The 18,118-nt window shown below is 49.1% G+C and overlaps 1 protein-coding gene across 1 annotated transcript; it reads right to left on the minus strand.

The window, feature by feature from the left end:
- Positions 1-392: 392 nt before the first annotated feature.
- Positions 393-7,677, minus strand: LOC115122062 (nuclear prelamin A recognition factor-like). The gene is made up of 4 exons (XM_065007866.1): positions 7,571-7,677; positions 7,266-7,403; positions 1,382-1,539; positions 393-1,191 (listed from the first exon to the last, which is right to left on the minus strand). Exons 1-4 carry the CDS (start codon positions 7,627-7,629, stop codon positions 965-967), a joined length of 582 nt encoding a protein of 193 aa, XP_064863938.1. The 5' UTR covers positions 7,630-7,677; the 3' UTR covers positions 393-964.
- Positions 7,678-18,118: the final 10,441 nt, after the last annotated feature.

An 18,118-nucleotide genomic window follows, 5' to 3' on the forward strand; every position in this document is an offset into this window, starting at 1 on the left:
GAATCCGCTGTGCCTGGAAACAGCGATCGTACCACGCTCAAAGTCGTTTAGGTCACTCGTTTTGCCCATCCTAACGTTCAATCAAACAGTAACTGAAATCCTCGATGTCTGTCTGACTGCTTTATATAGTAAGCCAAGGCCACGTGACTCACTGTCTGTAGAAGTGATCCATTTTTGTGAACAGGGTGGTGTACCTAATAAACTGTCCGGTGAGTGGATCTCATATGGACATCATATAGCTAAGATAATTCCAGTGCTCATGACATGGATGAACTCGTGCATTGCAAATGGCAGCCACACTACCAGCATTATTAGTGAGAAGAGCTACTAGCACTTTCAATCGCTTGATTGATCATTCAGCATGTTGGAATCACAGGAGACAAAACAACGTGTCCATTTGTCAGTTGATACAAGTACAGCTGGTTTTATTTAAACTGTTTGGATCACTTCTAAGAATGCTTTTAGTCCTACTTACAGGTTTCACATTCACTACATGTTAACAAGACACAGTTTGTTTGATAGTTTTCCTGCTTCACCCCTTGGATCAGATACAATTGTTTTCCCAATGTCACAAATGTGTCTGTCACATCATGAATTCCCTCTGGAACAAAGCACAAGTATTTGCTGTTTCCCCTCCATGGTGAAAGCAGTGGATAAGCCTCCACAACACTCGAGAGCAGTACATCGGATGGAATAACAGCACCACCTTTACTTTTCGAGTAAGGAAGTTCAGAATCAAGTCTTGGATATATGGGTGTTTTTCAGAGATGATTCTTTAGGCAGGGAGCAAAGGAACACAAACACAGTATCCAGGCCCTCTGCCCATCCCCTCCTATACAATGGTACCTATGGAAACCACTGCAGTGGGTCCTTGGAAGACAGAGGGTCAGTGATTGATTGGGCTTTTGGATGTTGAGGTGTGTTTGGGTTTCTGTGTGTGTGTGTCTCACCACTGTATGTGTGTCTATGTCTGGCTGGGGGTCTGCTGTGTGTACTGTGTGTGTAGGAGTGTGTTGGCATGAGTTGAGTCCTGTCCCTCCAGCCAATCCTGGTAGAGTATGAGTAGGTCAGGGTTTGTGTCAGGCAGCCTGACTGTTAGACTGCTGTAGGCGTCCTCCATCTGCTGAACCAAGGCCTTGTCCACCCGACGCCCTGTCTCTCCCTCCGCCTGCCCACGACCACTCACACAGCCTGGGGAGAGAGAAGGGGAAAGAGAGGGGGAGAACGGCGGTAAAACAAAGTATAAAATACAAAAATAAAGATTACACTAAATCCCTTTTCTAGTTTCTATATCCAGTTCAGTTCAACACAAACAGGTTGACAGCTGCCTCATCACATTAACCCAAAACCAAACCAGGACCAGGAAGTAGATGTGACCTACCGCCGGGGCATGACAGCACCTCCACCAGTTGGTAGGGGATGTGTCCTGTCCTCATGCGGTGGACCAGAGTCTGGATGTTCCTGAAGTCGTAGATGGATGCAAACTGCAGCAGCACCTCCCCATCCCGCTCCAGACACACCTCCTGGAAGTCACGGTTCCTAGAGGAGGGAGGCAAGGGGGAGAGAGGAAGGGAGGCGGGGGGAGATAGGGAGGGAGAGAGGAAGTGAGAAGGGGGGAGAGAGGGAGGGAGGAGGGGGAGAGAGGGAGGGAGGGAGGAGGGGGAGGCAAGGGGGAGAGAGGAAGGGAGGAGAGAGGGAGGAGGAGGGAGAGAGGGAGGGAGGCGGGGGAGATAGGGAGGGGGAGGGGGAGAGAGGGGGAGAGAGGAAGGGAGGCGGGGGAGATAGGGAGAGAGGGAGGGGGAGAGAGGAAGGGAGGCGGGGGGGGAGATAGGGAGGGAGGAGGGGGAGAGGGGAGGGAGAGAGGAAGGGAGGCGGGGGAGAGAGGGGAGGGAGAGAGGAAGGGAGGCAGGGGGAGAGAGGGAGGGAGGCGGGGGGAGAGGAAGGGAGGTGGGGGGAGAGGAAGGGAGGAGGGGGGAGAGGAGGGAGGCAGGGAGGTCAGAGAGAGGGAGGCAAGGGGGAGAGAGGAAGTGCTTTACTCTCTTTTCTACCCCTCTCCGCTCTCATCCTTCCCTCTCCTGAGTTCAAATACTATTTAAGGTATTTCAATTACTTTCAAAGACATTATATTTATATACTCACTTTGCCTACTCTTATTGCCTAACATGTTGGCATGCATAACCTTTTTTGATAATACACATTTTAAACGTTGTTAAAAGCAGAATTTTATAATATTACCATTGTCAACACACTCGTCGTCACTAACGTTTAACGACTCTAAATGGCTTTGGCACAGTAGGCATCAAGTCACTTGCCGATAATGTTGCATATAACGCTGCAACTTTTTGAAAGAGCTGTCATTTTCATCTAACACTATTGAAGTTGACACTATAGATGCCTTCAATTCCCAATTTATAGGTTTTTCACAATTTAGAGATATTTTAAACAACGTGATGTTGCGTTCCAAATGGATAACTTGAAATAACATGAAGTAGGTCATTAAATAATCAAAAGAAAAACATGTTTATTTATTAGCCTGGAGGTTCTAAGTATTTAGGCATGTCATGTGAAAGAGGTATGTTACAGGTCCAGATTATTTATGGTTGATGAAATATCATTTTAACAACTCAAAAGCAATTGCATGTGATGCAGGAATCACTGACTCACTGCAATGTTCTGTTACCAAGACAGAACTGCTGGTAACGCTTAACTGGTTTAGAGCAGCTCACGAGGTCTCCTAAATATCTGTTGACTTGGAGTGACTCTCATGACTAAAGAGGCTTCATGCAATAGCTGGTTTTTATTTGACCCAGAAGAGTAAAATGTCTCTATTCTCAGGGCATGGGGCCAATGTTCCATTCTGAGACGCTTTGTGGATGCAGGCCCAGACTACATTTAAGTCATTTAGCAGACGCTCTTATCCAGAGCGACTTACAAATTGGTGCTTTCACCTTATGACATCCAGTGGAACAGCCACTTTACAATAGTGCATCTAGGTCTTTTAAGGGGGGGGGAGAAGGATTACTTTATCCTATCCTAGGTATTCCTTAAAGAGGTGGGGTTTCAGGTGTCTCCGGAAGGTGGTGATTGACTCCGCTGTCCTGGCGTCGTGAGGGAGTTTGTTCCACCATTGGGGGGCCAGAGCAGCGAACAGTTTTGACTGGGCTGAGCGGGAACTGTACTTCCTCAGTGGTAGGGAGGCGAGCAGGCCAGAGGTGGATGAACGCAGTGCCCTTGTTTGGGTGTAGGGCCTGATCAGAGCCTGGAGGTACTGAGGTGCCGTTCCCCTCACAGCTCCGTAGGCAAGCACCATGGTCTTGTAGCGGATGCGAGCTTCAACTGGAAGCCAGTGGAGAGAGCGGAGGAGCGGGGTGACGTGAGAGCACCAGACGGGCTGCGGCGTTCTGGATGAGTTGTAGGGGTTTAATGGCACAGGCAGGGAGCCCAGCCAACAGCGAGTTGCAGTAATCCAGACGGGAGATGACAAGTGCCTGGATTAGGACCTGCGCCGCTTCCTGTGTGAGGCAGGGTCGTACTCTGCGGATGTTGTAGAGCATGAACCTACAGGAACGGGCCACCGCCTTGATGTTAGTTGAGAACGACAGGGTGTTGTCCAGGATCACGCCAAGGTTCTTAGCGCTCTGGGAGGAGGACACGATGGAGTTGTCAACCGTGATGGCGAGATCATGGAACGGGCAGTCCTTCCCCGGTAGGAAGAGCAGCTCCGTCTTGCCGAGGTTCAGCTTGAGGTGGTGATCCGTCATCCACACTGATATGTCTGCCAGACATGCAGAGATGCGATTCGCCACCTGGTCATCAGAGGGGGGAAAGGAGAAGATGAATTGTGTGTCGTCTGCATAGCAATGATAGGAGAGACCATGTGAGGTTATGACAGAGCCAAGTGACTTGGTGTATAGCGAGAATAGGAGAGGGCCTAGAACAGAGCCCTGGGTGACACCAGTGGTGAGAGCGCGTGGTGAGGAGACAGATTCTCGCCACGCCACCTGGTAGGAGCGACCTGTCAGGTAGGACGCAATCCAAGCATGGGCCGCACCGGAGATGCCCAACTCGGAGAGGGTGGAGAGGAGGATCTGATGGTTCACAGTATCGAAGGCAGCCGATAGGTCTAGAAGGATGAGAGCAGAGGAGAGAGAGTTAGCTTTAGCAGTGCGGAGTGCCTCCGTGATACAGAGAAGAGCAGTCTCAGTTGAATGACTAGTCTTGAAACCTGACTGATTTGGATCAAGAAGGTCATTCTGAGAGAGATAGCGGGAGAGCTGGCCAAGGACGGCACGTTCAAGAGTTTTGGAGAGAAAAGAAAGAAGGGATACTGGTCTGTAGTTGTTGACATCGGAGGGATCGAGTGTAGTTTTTCTCAGAAGGGGTGCAACTCTCGCTCTCTTGAAGGCGGGAGGGACGTAGCCAGCGGTCAGGGATGAGTTGATGAGCGAGGTGAGGTAAGGGAGAAGGTCACCGGAGATGGTCTGGAGAAGAGAGGAGGGGATAGGGTCAAGCGGGCAGGTTGTTGGGCGGCCGGCCGTCACAAGACGCGAGATGTCATCTGGAGAGAGAGGGGAGAAAGAGGTCAGAGCACAGGGTAGGGCAGTGTGAGCAGAACCAGCGGTGTCGTTTGACTTAGCAAACGAGGATCGGATGTCGTCGACCTTCTTTTCAAAATGGTTGACGAAGTCATCTGCAGAGAGGGAGGAGGGGGAGGGGAGGAGGATTCAAGAGGGAGGAGAAGGTGGCAAAGAGCTTCCTAGGGTTAGAGGCAGATGCTTGGAATTTAGAGTGGTAGAAAGTGGCTTTAGCAGCAGAGACAGAGGAGGAAAATGTAGAGAGGAGGGAGTGAAAGGATGCCAGTTCCGCAGGGAGGCGAGTTTTCCTCCATTTCCGCTCGGCTGCCCGGAGCCCTGTTCTGTGAGCTCGCAATGAGTCGTCGAGCCACGGAGCGGGAGGGAGGACCGAGCCGGCCTGGAGGATAGGGGACATAGAGAGTCAAAGGATGCAGAAAGGGAGGAGAGGAGGGTTGAGGAGGCAGAATCAGGAGATAGGTTGGAGAAGGTTTGAGCAGAGGGAAGAGATGATAGGATGGAAGAGGAGAGAGTAGCGGGGAGAGAGAGCGAAGGTTGGGACGGCGCGATACCATCCGAGTAGGGCAGTGTGGGAAGTGTTGGATGAGAGCGAGAGGGAAAAGGATACAAGGTAGTGGTCGGAGACTTGGAGGGGAGTTGCAATGAGGTTAGTGGAAGAACAGCATCTAGTAAAGATGAGGTCGAGCGTATTGCCTGCCTTGTGAGTAGGGGGAAGGTGAGAGGGTGAGGTCAAAAGAGGAGAGGAGTGGAAAGAAGGAGGCAGAGAGGAATGAGTCAAAGGTAGACGTGGGGAGGTTAAAGTCGCCCAGAACTGTGAGAGGTGAGCCGTCCTCAGGAAAGGAGCTTATCAAGGCATCAAGCTCATTGATGAACTCTCCGAGGGAACCTGGAGGGCGATAAATTATAAGGATGTTAAGCTTGAAAGGGCTGGTAACTGTGACAGCATGGAATTCAAAGGAGGCGATAGACAGATGGGTAAGGGAGAAAGAGAATGACCACTTGGGAGAGATGAGGAGCCCGGTGCCACCACCCCGCTGACCAAAAGCTCTCGGGGTGTGCGAGAGCACGTGGGCGGACGAAGAGAGAGCAGTAGGAGTAGCGGTGTTGTCTGTGGTGATCCATGTTTCCGTCAGTGCCAAGAAGTCGAGGGACTGGAGGGAGGCATAGGCTGAGATGAACTCTGCCTTGTTGGCCGCAGATCGGCAGTTCCAGAGGCTACCGGAGACCTGGAACTCCACGTGGGTCGTGCTGGGACCACCAGATTAGGGTGGCGCGGCCATGCGGTGTGGAGCGTTTGTATGGTCTGTGCAGAGAGGAGAGAACAGGGATAGACAGACACATAGTTGACAGGCTAGAGAAGAGGCTACGCTAATGCAGAGGAGATTGGAATGACAAGTGGACTACACGTCTCGAATGTTCAGAAAGTTAAGCTTACGTAGCAAGAATCTAATTGACTAAAATGATTAAAATGATACAGTACTGCTGAGGTAGGCTAGCTGCGTTGTTGACACTACCCTAATCAAGTCGTTCCGTTGAGTGTGAAGTTTCTACAATGCTAGCTGGCTAGCTAGCAGTGTTGGTTACGTTACGTTGCGTTAGGAGAACGACAATAGCTGGCTAGCTAACCTAGAAAATCGCTCTAGACTACACAATTATCTTTGAAACAAAGACGGCGATGTAGCTATGTAGCTAGCTACGATCAAACAAATCACACCGTTGGGACTGTAATGAAATGAAATGAAAATGTGATACTACCTGTGGAGCGAAGCGGAATGCGACCGGAATGCGAAAGTTCTATTCAGTAGACGTTGGCTGGCTGTTGGCTAGCTAGGAGTGTCTCCTACGTTAAGGACGACAAAATAGCTGGCTAGCTAACCTCGGTAAATTAAGATAATCACTCTAAGACTACACACTGTAAACTACACAATTATCTTTTAATACGAAGACAGCAAAGACAACTATGTAGCTAGCTAATACTACACTAATCAAGTCGTTCAGTTGAGTGTGATAGTTACTACAGTGCTACGGTAGCCGGTGAACGTATGCTAGCTGGCTAGCTGCTAGGCAGATAGGAGGACGACGAAATACGATAATAACGCAATTATCACTCTAAGACTCCACACTCTAAACTACACAATTATCTTGGATACGAAGACAGCAAAGACAACTATGTAGCTAGCTAACACTACACTAATCAAGTCATTCAGTTGAGTGTGATAGTTACTACAGTGCTACGGTAGACGGTGAACGTGTTGGGCAGATAGGAGGACGACGAAATACGATAATTACGCAATTATCTTTGATACAACGACGGCTATGTAGTTAGCTAAGAAGAAATTGCTAAGATTAGACAAATCAGACCGTTGTACTATAATGAAATGTAATGAAAAAGTTATACAACCTGCAGACCGAAGGAGACCGAAGCGCGGATGCGACCGGCTCGCTCCAACCCGGAAGACCTGTTTTGCTGGTTTAAATAATGTTTTTGAAAATACTTTGAATAGATGTAATTGATTCAAGCCACATTATCTAAAAAATCAAATAAAAAAAACACACAGAAAATAAGTATTTAAATAAACAATAATCAAATCCACGCGTATTTGAGCCCAGGTCAGCGCTCTTCCCTCTCCAACGGTCTCAGTTCAAGGTCTTCCATCTCTCTCCCCTCCTCACCTGAGAGTCTTGTATGTGATCTGGTCTACATCCAGACCAAACAGTTCCTTCGCAGCGTATTTGAAGATGTGTTCCAGGAAGCCCTCGGATCCTTTGCCCTCATGTCTCACCAAGGCTTGGCCCCCTGCCTCACTCAGCCTAACATGAAGATAAAGAGAAGAACGTTACACACTCGGAGTAGCTGAACCTAACAGACAGAAATACACTCACAGACACACATCACCACCTCACTGAGCAATGAGCCTGACATTGAGCACTGACAAACACTTCCTGGTTAAGAGCCCAGTGAACATTGAAACACTCACACGTGGTCTAGAGGGACAGAGTCCAGGTCTGTTACGGACACCTTCATCTGTTCCATCATGAGGAACACCTCCCCTGGAACACACACATTCAGTCTCACATTAAAACAACAGACAACTTATATGGAATGCAGTGTTTGATTGTTATCAGACATAAATGGGACCCATCACGTCCCAAAAGTTGACTCGAGTTTCCCGAACAGCCCCTGGAAGCACCTGGATGATCATCAAGACTCTTGGAAGAATGTTCTGTGAACAAATGAGTCAAAAGTATAACGTTTTGAACGACATGGGTCCCGTTATGCCTGGCGAACACCAAACACTGCATTCCACAGTAAGAACCTCATACCAACGGTGAAGCATGGTGGTGGTAGTGTGATGGTTTGGGGATGCTTTGCTGCCTCAGGACCTGGACAACTTGCCTTAATAGAAGGAACCATGAATTCTGCTCTGTATCAGAATTCTACAGGAGAATGTCAGGCCATCAATCAGGGAGCTGAAGCTGATGTGCAGCTGGGTCATGCAGCAAGACAATGATCCAAAACACACAATTAAGTCTACATGAAAATGGCTAAAAAGCAACAAATGTGAAGGTTTGGAATGGCCTAGTCAAAATCCAGACCTAATCCCAATTGAGATGACAGGACTTGAAACGAGCAGCTCAGGCTTGAAAACCCACAAAATGTCGCTGAGTTACTGCAGTTCTGCATGGAAGAATGAGCCAAAATTCCCCCACAGCGAGCTGAAAGACTGATCAACAGCTACAGGAAGCGTTTGGTTGGATTCATTGCAGCTAAAGGTGGTACAACCAGGTATTGAGTGTAAGGGAGCAATGACTTTCTCACACAGGGGCATTGGGTGTTGCATAACTTTGTGTATAAAGAAAGTATGCAATTATTGTGTTATTTTTTCACTCAGGTTCCCTTTATCTAATATTAGGTTTTGGTTGAAGATCTGATAAAATTCAGTATAAAAAATATGCAAAAACAGAGAAAATCAAAAAGGGGGCAAATACTTTACAGCTAGAGAGGATAAATATAGAGGTAGAGAGGATAAATATAGAGGTAGAGAGGATAAATATAGAGAGGATAAATATAGAGGTAGAGAAGATAAATATAGAGGTAGAGAGGATAGATATAAAGGTAGAGAGGATAGATATAGAGGTAGAGAGGATAGATATAGAGGTAGAGAGGATAAATATAGAGGTAGAGAGGATAGATAGAGGTAGAGAGGATAAATATAGAGGTAGGGAGGATAAATATAGAGGTAGAGAGGATAAATATAGAGGTAGGGAGGATAAATATAGAGGTAGAGAGGATAGATATAGAGGTAGAGAGGGATAGATAGAGGTAGAGGGATAAATATAGAGGTAGGGATAAATATAGAGGTAGAGAGGATAGATATAGAGGTAGAGGAGGATAAATATAGAGGTAGAGGGATAGAAATAGAGGTAGAGAGGATAGATATAGAGGTAGAGAGGATAGATATAGAGGATATAGATAAATATAGAGGTAGAGAGGATAGATATAAAGGTAGAGAGGATAAATATAGAGAGGATAGATATAGAGGTAGGATAGATATAGAGGTAGAGAGGATAAATATAGAGGTAGGGAGGATAAATATAGAGGTAGAGAGGATAGATATAGATAGAGAGGATAAATATAGAGGTAGAGGGATAGATAGAGGTAGAGGATAAATATAGAGGTAGGGAGGATAAATATAGAGGTAGAGAGGATAAATATAGAGGTAGGGAGGATAAATATAGAGGTAGAGAGGATAGATATAGAGGTAGAGAGGATAGATAGAGGTAGAGAGGATAAATATAGAGGTAGAGGGGATAAATGTAGAGGTAGAGAGGATAGATATAGAGGTAGAGAGGATATATATAGAGGTAGAGAGGATAAATATAGAGGTAGAGAGGATAGAAATAGAGGTAGAGAGGATAGATATAGAGGTAGAGAGGATAGATATAGAGGTAGAGAGGATAGATATAGAGGTAGAGAGGATAGATTTAGAGGTAGAGAGGATAAATATAGAGGTAGAGATGATAGATATAGAGGTAGAGAGGATAAATATAGAGGTAGAGAGGATAGATAGAGGTAGAGAGGATAAATATAGAGGTAGGGAGGATAAATATAGAGGTAGAGAGGATAAATATAGAGGTAGGGAGGATAAATATAGAGGTAGAGAGGATAGATATAGAGGTAGAGAGGATAGATAGAGGTAGAGAGGATAAATATAGAGGTAGAGAGGATAAATATAGAGGGATAGAGGATAAATATAGAGGTAGAGGGGATAAATGTAGAGGTAGAGAGGATAGATATAGAGGTAGAGAGGATATATATAGAGGTAGAGAGGATAAATATAGAGGTAGAGAGGATAAATATAGAGGTAGAGAGGATAGATATAGAGGTAGAGAGGATAGATATAGAGGTAGAGAGGATAGATATAGAGGTAGAGGGGATAGATATAGAGGTAGAGAGGATAGATATAGAGGTAGAGAGGATACAGTTGAAGTCGGAAGTTTACATACACCTTAGTCAAATACATTTAAACTCAGTTTTTTTGTACAATTCCTGACATTTAGTCCTAGTAAACATTCCCTGTCTTAGGTCATTTTGTTTAAGAACGTGAAAAGTCAGAATAATAGTAGAGAATGTGATTTACTTCAGCTTTTATTTATTTCATCACAATCCCAGTGGGTCAGAAGTTTACATAAACTCAATTAGTATTTGGTATCATTGCCTTTAAATTGTTTAATTTGGGTCAAACATTTCAGGTAGCCTTCCACAAGCTTCTTACAATAAATTGGGTGAATTTTGGCCCATTTCTGACAGAGCTGGTTAACTGAGTCAGGTTTGTAGGCCTCCTTGCTCACACACACTTTTTCAGTTCTGCCTACACATTTTCTATACGATTGAGGTCAGGGCTTTGGGATGGCCACTCCAATACCTCGACTTTGCTGGTCCTTCAGCCATTTTGCCACAACTTTGGAAGTATGCTTGGGGTCATCAGAAGACCCATTTGCGACCAAGCTTCAACTTCCTGATTGATGTCTTGAGATGTTGCTTCAATATATCCACATAATTGTCCTTCCTCATGATGCCATATATTTTGTAAAGTAAACCAGTCCCTCCTGCAGCAAAGCACCCCCACAACATGATGCTGCCACCCCCGTGCTTCACAGTTGGGATGGTGTTCTTCGGCTTGTAAGCCTCCCCCTTTTTCCTCCAAACATAACGATGGTCATTATGGCCAAACAGTTCTATTTTTGTTTCATCAGACCAGAAGACATTTCTCCAAAAGTACGATCTTTGTTCCCATGTGCAGTTGCAAACCTTTTTTATGGCGGTTTTGGAGCAGTGGCTTCTTCCTTGCTGAGCGGCCTTTCAGGTTATGTCGATATAGGACTAGTTTTACTGTGGATATAGATACTTTTGTACCTGTTTCCTCCAGCATCTTCACAAGGTACTTTGCTGTTGTTCTGCTATTGAAAAGTACGTTCATCTCTAGGAGACAGAACGCGTCTCCTTCCTGAGCGGTATGGCGGCTGCGTGGTCCCATGGTGTTTATACTTGCGTATGTAACGGCGTTCGTCTGTTGAAGAACGAGAGTCGGACCGAAATGCAGCGTGTTGGTTACTCATGACTTTAATGAAAGAAAACGCGGTACATGAAATAACAGATACTAAATACAAAAACAACAGAACGGAACGTGAAACTTATTACACCCTATCTGGTGAACACTCCACAGAGACAGGAATAATCACCCACGAATTACTAAGTGAACTCAGGCTACCTAAATACGGTTCCCAATCCGAGACAACGAGAATCACCTGACTCCAATTGAGAACCGCCTCAGGCAGCCAAGCCTAACTAGACACACCCCTAATCATACACAATCCCAATGCTAATAAAACCCCAATACGAACCCAACACATAAACCCATGTCACACCCTGGCCTGACCAAAATATATAACGAAAACACAAAACATATTGACCAAGGCGTGACAGAACCCCCCCCCTAAGGTGCGGACTCCCGGACGCACCTCAAAACCATAGGGAGGGTCCGGGTGGGCGTCTGTCCATGGTGGCGGCTCCGGCTCGGGACGTGGACCCCACTCCATTAATGTAATAGTTCCTCCCCTTCGCGTCCTGGGGTAATCCACCCTCGCTGCCGACCATGGCCTAATAGTCCTCACCCAGATCCCCACTGGACTGAGGGGCAGCTCGGGACAGAGGGGCAGCTCGGGACAGGGGGGCAGCTCGGGACAGGGGGGCAGCTCGGGACAAGGGGGCAGCTCGGGACAGGGGGGCAGCTCGGGACAGGGGGGCAGCCCGGGACTGAGGGGCAGCCCGGGACTGAGGGGAAACCCAGTACTGAGAGGAAACCCAGTACTGAGAGGAGGCCCAGTACTGAGATGAAGCCCAGTACTGAGATGAAGCTCAGGCAGGTAGAAGGCTCCGGTAAATCCTGGCTGGCTGGCGGAACTGGAAGATTCAGGTTGACAAGCAGATCTGGAAGATTCTGGTTGTCTGGCGGATCTGGAAGAGACTGGTTGTCTGGCAGATCTGGAAGAGACTGGTTGTCTGGCAGATCTGGAAGAGACTGGTTGTCTGGCAGATCTGGAAGAGACTGGTTGTCTGGCGGAGCTGGGCTGACTGGCGGCGCTGGGCAGACTGGGAGCACTGGCGGCGCTGGGCAGACTGGCGGCGCTGGGCAGACTGGCGGCGCTGGGCAGACTGGGAGCACTGGCGGCGCTGGGCAGACTGGAAGCACTGGCGGCGCTGGGCAGACTGGGAGCACTGGCGGCGCTGGGTAGACTGGGAGCACTGGCGGCGCTGGGCAGACTGGGAGCACTGGCGGCGCTGGGCAGACTGGGAGCACTGGCGGCGCTGGGCAGACTGGGAGCACTGGCGGCGCTGGGCAGACTGGCGGCGCTGGGCAGACTGGAAGCACTGGCGGCGCTGGGCAGACTGGGAGCACTGGCGGCGCTGGGCAGACTGGCGGTGCTGGGCAGACGGGAGACTCCGGCAGCGCAGGAGAGGAGAAAGGCTCTGGCTGCGCAAAACAGGCGGGAGACTCCGACAGCGCAGGAGAGGAGAAAAGCGCTGGCTGCGCTGAACAGGCGAGGCGCACTGAAGGCCTGGTGCGTGGTGCTGGAACTGGTGGTACTGGATCGAGGACACGCACAGGAAGCCTGGTGCGGGGAGCTGCTACCGGAGGACTGGTGTGTGGAGGTGGCTCTGGATAGACCGGACCGTGCAGGCGCACTGGAGCTCTTGAGCACCGAGCCTGCCCAAGCTTACCTGGCTCGATGCCCACTCTAGCCCGGCCAATAGGAAGGGCTGGTATGTGCCGCACTGGGCTATGTTCCCGCACTGGAAACACTGTGCGCTCCATAGCATAACACGATGCCTGCCCGGTCTCTCTAGCCCAACGGTGAGCACAGGGAGTTTGCGCAGGTCTCCTACCTGGCATAGCTATACTCCCTTCTAGCTCCCCCCCAATATTTTTTTTGGGGCTGCTTTACGGGCTTCCTTGCCAACCGTGTTCCCTCGTATCTTCGGCTCCTATCTCAGGCTGCCTCTGCTCTCCTTAGTGCCTCCACCTGTTCCCATGGGAGGCGATCTCTTCCGGCCAATATCTCCTCCCAAGTGTAACAACCTTTACCATCCAACACGTCTTCCCATGTCCATTCTCCGAATACTTCATCCTCCTTTTGCTGCTCCTGCTGTCGCTGCCTGTTTATACCAGCGCCTCTCCGTTTTAGCCGGCGTGTCTTCCTTTTTGACTCCATTCGCCTATAGCCCTCTTCGCATTGCTGCAGGGAATCCCAGGCGGGCTCCTGCACTCTCTCTGGGTCGGCCGCCCACCTGTCGATTTCTTCCCACGTCGTATACTCCATGCCATTGCTGTCCATAACGTCCTCCCTTCGCTGCTCCTGCTGTTGCTGCCTGTAACCACGCCACTCGGTCCGTTTGTGGTGGGTGATTCTGTAACGGCATTCGTCTGTTGAAGAAAGAGAGTCGGACCGAAATGCAGCGTGTTGGTTACTCATGACTTTAATGAAAGAAAACGCGGTACATGAAATAACAGATACTAAATACAAAAACAACAGAACGGAACGTGAAACTTATTACAGCCTATTTTTTTTTAAAATAAAAAATAATTTATTATCTTCAATACCATTCATTCTTTACAACTCATAATTTACATACATACTCAAATAATGGTATTTTAATTAAACTAATTAAACTAAACATAAACCCCAAACAAAACCTCAGGGGAGCATCTTCCCTCCCAGTTACCCTACAAAATACCTCTCCCTATCTCCCCGTCCCAACCTCAGGGTGCGCACGCAGCCACTTGGCCGCATGACCAAAGTGCCACGGCAGCTGTTCCGCCTGAGGACCCGTGTTAGACCACACCATTATGCTTCTCGCCTGATACGAGAAAAACACCCGCAGGAGGTAACCGGACGGGTGTATCACTGGCTGAGCAAGCTCCGTTAACAAGAAAGAAACAAAAATTGAGTCCAGCTTGAGGGGAAAATGTGGTACCCCCCTACCTCCCTCCCCGATGGGACAGATCATGCGTGCCCTGGCGACCCACTCGCACCTGCCACTCCACATAAACTGAAACACAAGCCTCACTAGAGGCCTCCTCAGACAAGCCGGCAATGGGTAGATGTATGCCAAATACAAAAGAGACGGCAACACATCCACCTTTAGGACCAGGACTTTGCCCATGAAAGACAAATACCTAGCCTTCCACATTGCTAGCTTCCTCTGTACCACTGCGATACGCATGTTCCAGTTTAGCGTCGCTGAGCCGGAGGTCTCAAAATGGACCCCGAGAATCCTCAGGGCCCCCTCACAGAGAGATAACAGAGAGATAACCCCCCAGGCACGTCATCTTAACACGCAGCCCACCACTTCCAGGGATCAGCAAGCCTTCCACCCCTGCGTCTGCCTTAATGGCAGCCCCCAGAGGCTCCATGTACAGAACGAAGAGGAGAGCCGAGAGTGGGCACCCCTGCCTGACCCCAGACGAGAGGTCAAAAACATCACCCAAGTGACTATTTACACTAACTCGGCACCCCGCTCCGACATATAATGTACGAATCCATCCTATAAACTTCTCCCCAAATCCTAATCGACCTAACACTCTGAATAAAAAGGATCTATTCACGCGATCGAAGGCTTTCGCCTGATCTAGCGCTGCTACCATTAAAGGCAGACCTCTATCTTCAACCCAAGCGATGGAGTCCCTGATTAACTGTAGGTTCCATCTAATAGAGCGGCCCTCTACCCCGCACGTCTGATCCTCATGAACGACGTAGGGAAGGGCTGTGCGCAACCGGTCTGCTAAAACCTTTGCAAGTAGCTTGTAATCTACACACAGCATGGTCAACGGCCGCCAGTTGCCAAGGTCTGTTACTTCCCCCTTCTTATATAAAAGTGACAGCACACCAAAAGCCATTGATCCCCCGGACCCCGTCTCAAGGATGGCCTTCAAGACTTTGAGGACCACTGGTCCAAGTATACCCCAAAACTTGAGATAAAACTCAGCCGGCAGCCCATCTATCCCAGGCACCTTCCCTTTTCCCATCCTCCTAAGAGCGCTCTCAACCTCTTCTAGTGAGATCTGGGCCTCCATCACTTCTCTAATGTCCTCCGGCAACCGCCTGGACAAGTGTTCTAAAAACACATTTCCCTGCTCTACATCTATTTCCCTTTCCTTAAATAAACCTTGGAAATGATCAGTTGTCACCCTGACCATATCCTCTGGTTCTCTAACTATACTACCATTTTCTTCCCTAACACCATGCATTACCTTCCTACTCTGTCTTGCCTAACCAACTTAAAGAACATAGCAGAACAAGTCTCATTATGTTCTAGAAAGCCACTATGCGCTCGCTCAAGGAAAGCTCGAGCCTTCCGCTCCTGCAACTCCCTGAGCTGCGCCTTTAGGGTTGCGGATCTCTCCCAGTCAAGCGACCCGCCGAGGTTGCCTGCCTCGTATTCGAGTTCAATTAACCTCTGGATACGATCCACCTCCCTCCTCTCCTCCCTTTTTTTTTTTCCTCTTGCAATACCCTATTATAAAAGCCCTAATCCTCACCTTAACTAATTCCCACCACTCTAACACCCCTCGCACATGGACCGGAGGCCCTCAAGCCTCAAAAGAAACCATAAAACCCGTCAACAAAAGCCTGCTCCTCCAGCACATCCCGATCTAGCTTCCAGTACCCTCTACCAAAGAGGCAGACTGGCGACCCCACCTGCAGGAGCACCCCGTCGTGATCCGAAAAGAAAACAGGCAACAGCCGCCCAGACAACTTACCCAAAGACCTGGGTACAAAAATATAGTCGAGCCTCCGCTCAACCCCCTGGAGTTACGCCATGTAGGACCGTCCATTTTCGGAGTAGTGTGCAGACCACCATCTACCAGACCATGGCAAGCCATTAGCCTGGCAATGGCGCCCGCACTGCTATCCCCCTCTTCCTAAATCTGTATTAAAATCCCCCTATCACTAATTTCCTATTTGTGACACACAGGGGCGTCAGACAGTCCACCATCTCCCTTCTGTCTGCCACCACCTGTGGCCCATACACCACCACTAATCTAAATTTACAATCCCTTATCGTGACATCCACCCCTATAACCCTCCCCTGCATTACCACAAAGGAATCCTCCACTTTTACCTCCCTGTGCCCACACAAAATTCCTACCCCGATGAGTGCACCCCCAACACCCCAAACCGACTCCCCCTTGTCCCACTCCCTCTTAAACCTAATAACATCCCTCCATCCCTCAGGTGAACCTCCTGTAAAAAACAAAAATCAAACCCCACACCCTCCAAATAACTAAAAACCGCCCTCCTCTTAACAAAATCCCTTAAACCCCTTACATTTAAACTAACAAAAGTCAAATTAGACTCCATGAAAAATAAATACATGTAATACACTCAAATTCTAAACCCAGACAGAAAAAAACATAAAACAGGAGACTCACCCGATGCTCCCCTGCTCCATATCTACCGGTGAGAACACCATCCGTAATCCCGACATCCCCCCCTCTTCCTCCATCACACCCTCCCAGGATGCAGGAATAGTGTTTGGGTCCGGAGTGCCCTGCACCCTGGGTCTACCACCACAATCCTCCCCCTCCCCAGTGTTGCAGCTGGTTTGGAAAAAAATTGGGGAGGCTGAGTCCCCAAACAAAAAACTCCCCACCTCCTCTTGTACCCAGTCCTGAGTCTTGTTATGTGTGTCCCCACCCAACAGAAGTTGAGGGCCTGGGGAAACCAGCAGCAACCCAGAGGTTTCTCCCGCCCCCATCACTCTCTTGGCCATCCCTTCCCCCTCACTGTCGGCCAATCGCCCCCTCCTCTTCATACTCTTCTTTGGTGATGGCGGCATTGAAGAGATACCATCCTCCCCCCCCGCCAGCTCCTCCACCATACCCCTCATCTCTTCCACCATGGCACTTTCCCCCCCAGTCCACTTTCTCTTCCACCGTCTCCTTCTCCACCACTCCTCCCTCGCTTTCTTCTCTCTCATGCTCCTCCACTCGGTTGCCTTCTTCCGCCGCTTTTTCTGGTTCTCCTACTCCCGTGCCTTCCGTTTCCTTCTCTCTTCCATCCGCCGCTTCTGGCTCCTCCTCCTTCCTTGTGGCCTTCCCCTCTGGACCTGAACTCTGGTCATGAGGCGTGCTTCCTTCCCCTCCTCTTCTTCCCCATCCCCCGCTCCTGCTCCCCCAGCCGCAGACGCATATGACCTCTGACGGGCCGGGCACCCCTCCACAGGTGTGCTGACGAGCCACACCCATGGCACGTCTTAGGCTTGTCACAATCCCTCGCCTCGTGATCCTCAGATACACAAAATCTGCATTTTCTTGCACTGCATGAGGCGAATATGTGACCGTAGGCCATACAGCGTCTGCAAAATGGGGGCTGACGTGCATAATACAACGTCCCCCTGTCAGCCCCTAGGGAGAACATAGCAGGAGGATGGAGGTAGCCACCATGTCCCTTTGGGTCCTCTCTGAGGAGGGCCTGGAAGCCTCTCCTCCCATTCCAAAACCCAAGGGAGTCTTTGAGGTGCCTTGCTGAGGAGACGTTATCCATGTATCTCCCCAGAAAAGCCCTCACCTCTTCGTCCTTAACGTAAGGGTTGTAAATGTTTACAGTTACAACCCTAAAGTTATTCTTCGCCAGGCTTGTTATTTCGCAGTGGCACATCGGCCTCTCACCTCCCACTGCTCTTGCCCTTCTCAGGATATCATCGTGTTTTTCCTCTGTATATAGTGCAACGTCGTATGCTCCCTCCAACGAGTTGCCTTGGAAACAAAACACGTCCTTCACCGTCAGCTTTAGAATCCCCATCAATATTATCCTTCCAAAGGATTCCCGTCCTAAAGGCTCAAACTCCTTTTCCTTCCAAGCAAACCGAATCGTGTTGGCCAGCCCAATCCCAGGGACCGACCGTGTTGATGTATTTAGCACCATCTCCGCAAGGAGAATGGCGCTCGTTCTCTTCTCTT

Source organism: Oncorhynchus nerka, linkage group LG23 (assembly GCF_034236695.1).
Source record: "Oncorhynchus nerka isolate Pitt River linkage group LG23, Oner_Uvic_2.0, whole genome shotgun sequence".
Classification (NCBI taxonomy): Eukaryota; Metazoa; Chordata; class Actinopteri; order Salmoniformes; family Salmonidae; genus Oncorhynchus; species Oncorhynchus nerka.

Bases quoted from the DNA above. Each gene is read 5' to 3' on its own strand.
- LOC115122062 (XM_065007866.1), bottom strand. From the start codon at position 7,629: ATGATGGAACAGATGAAGGTGTCCGTAACAGACCTGGACTCTGTCCCT. The intron at 7,404-7,570 runs GTGAGTGTTTCA...TCTTCATGTTAG, and splicing joins TCTGTCCCTCTAGACCACGT to GCTGAGTGAGGCAGGGGGCC. The intron at 1,192-1,381 runs GTAGGTCACATC...CTCTCTCCCCAG, and splicing joins GGTGCTGTCATGCCCCGGCG to GCTGTGTGAGTGGTCGTGGG.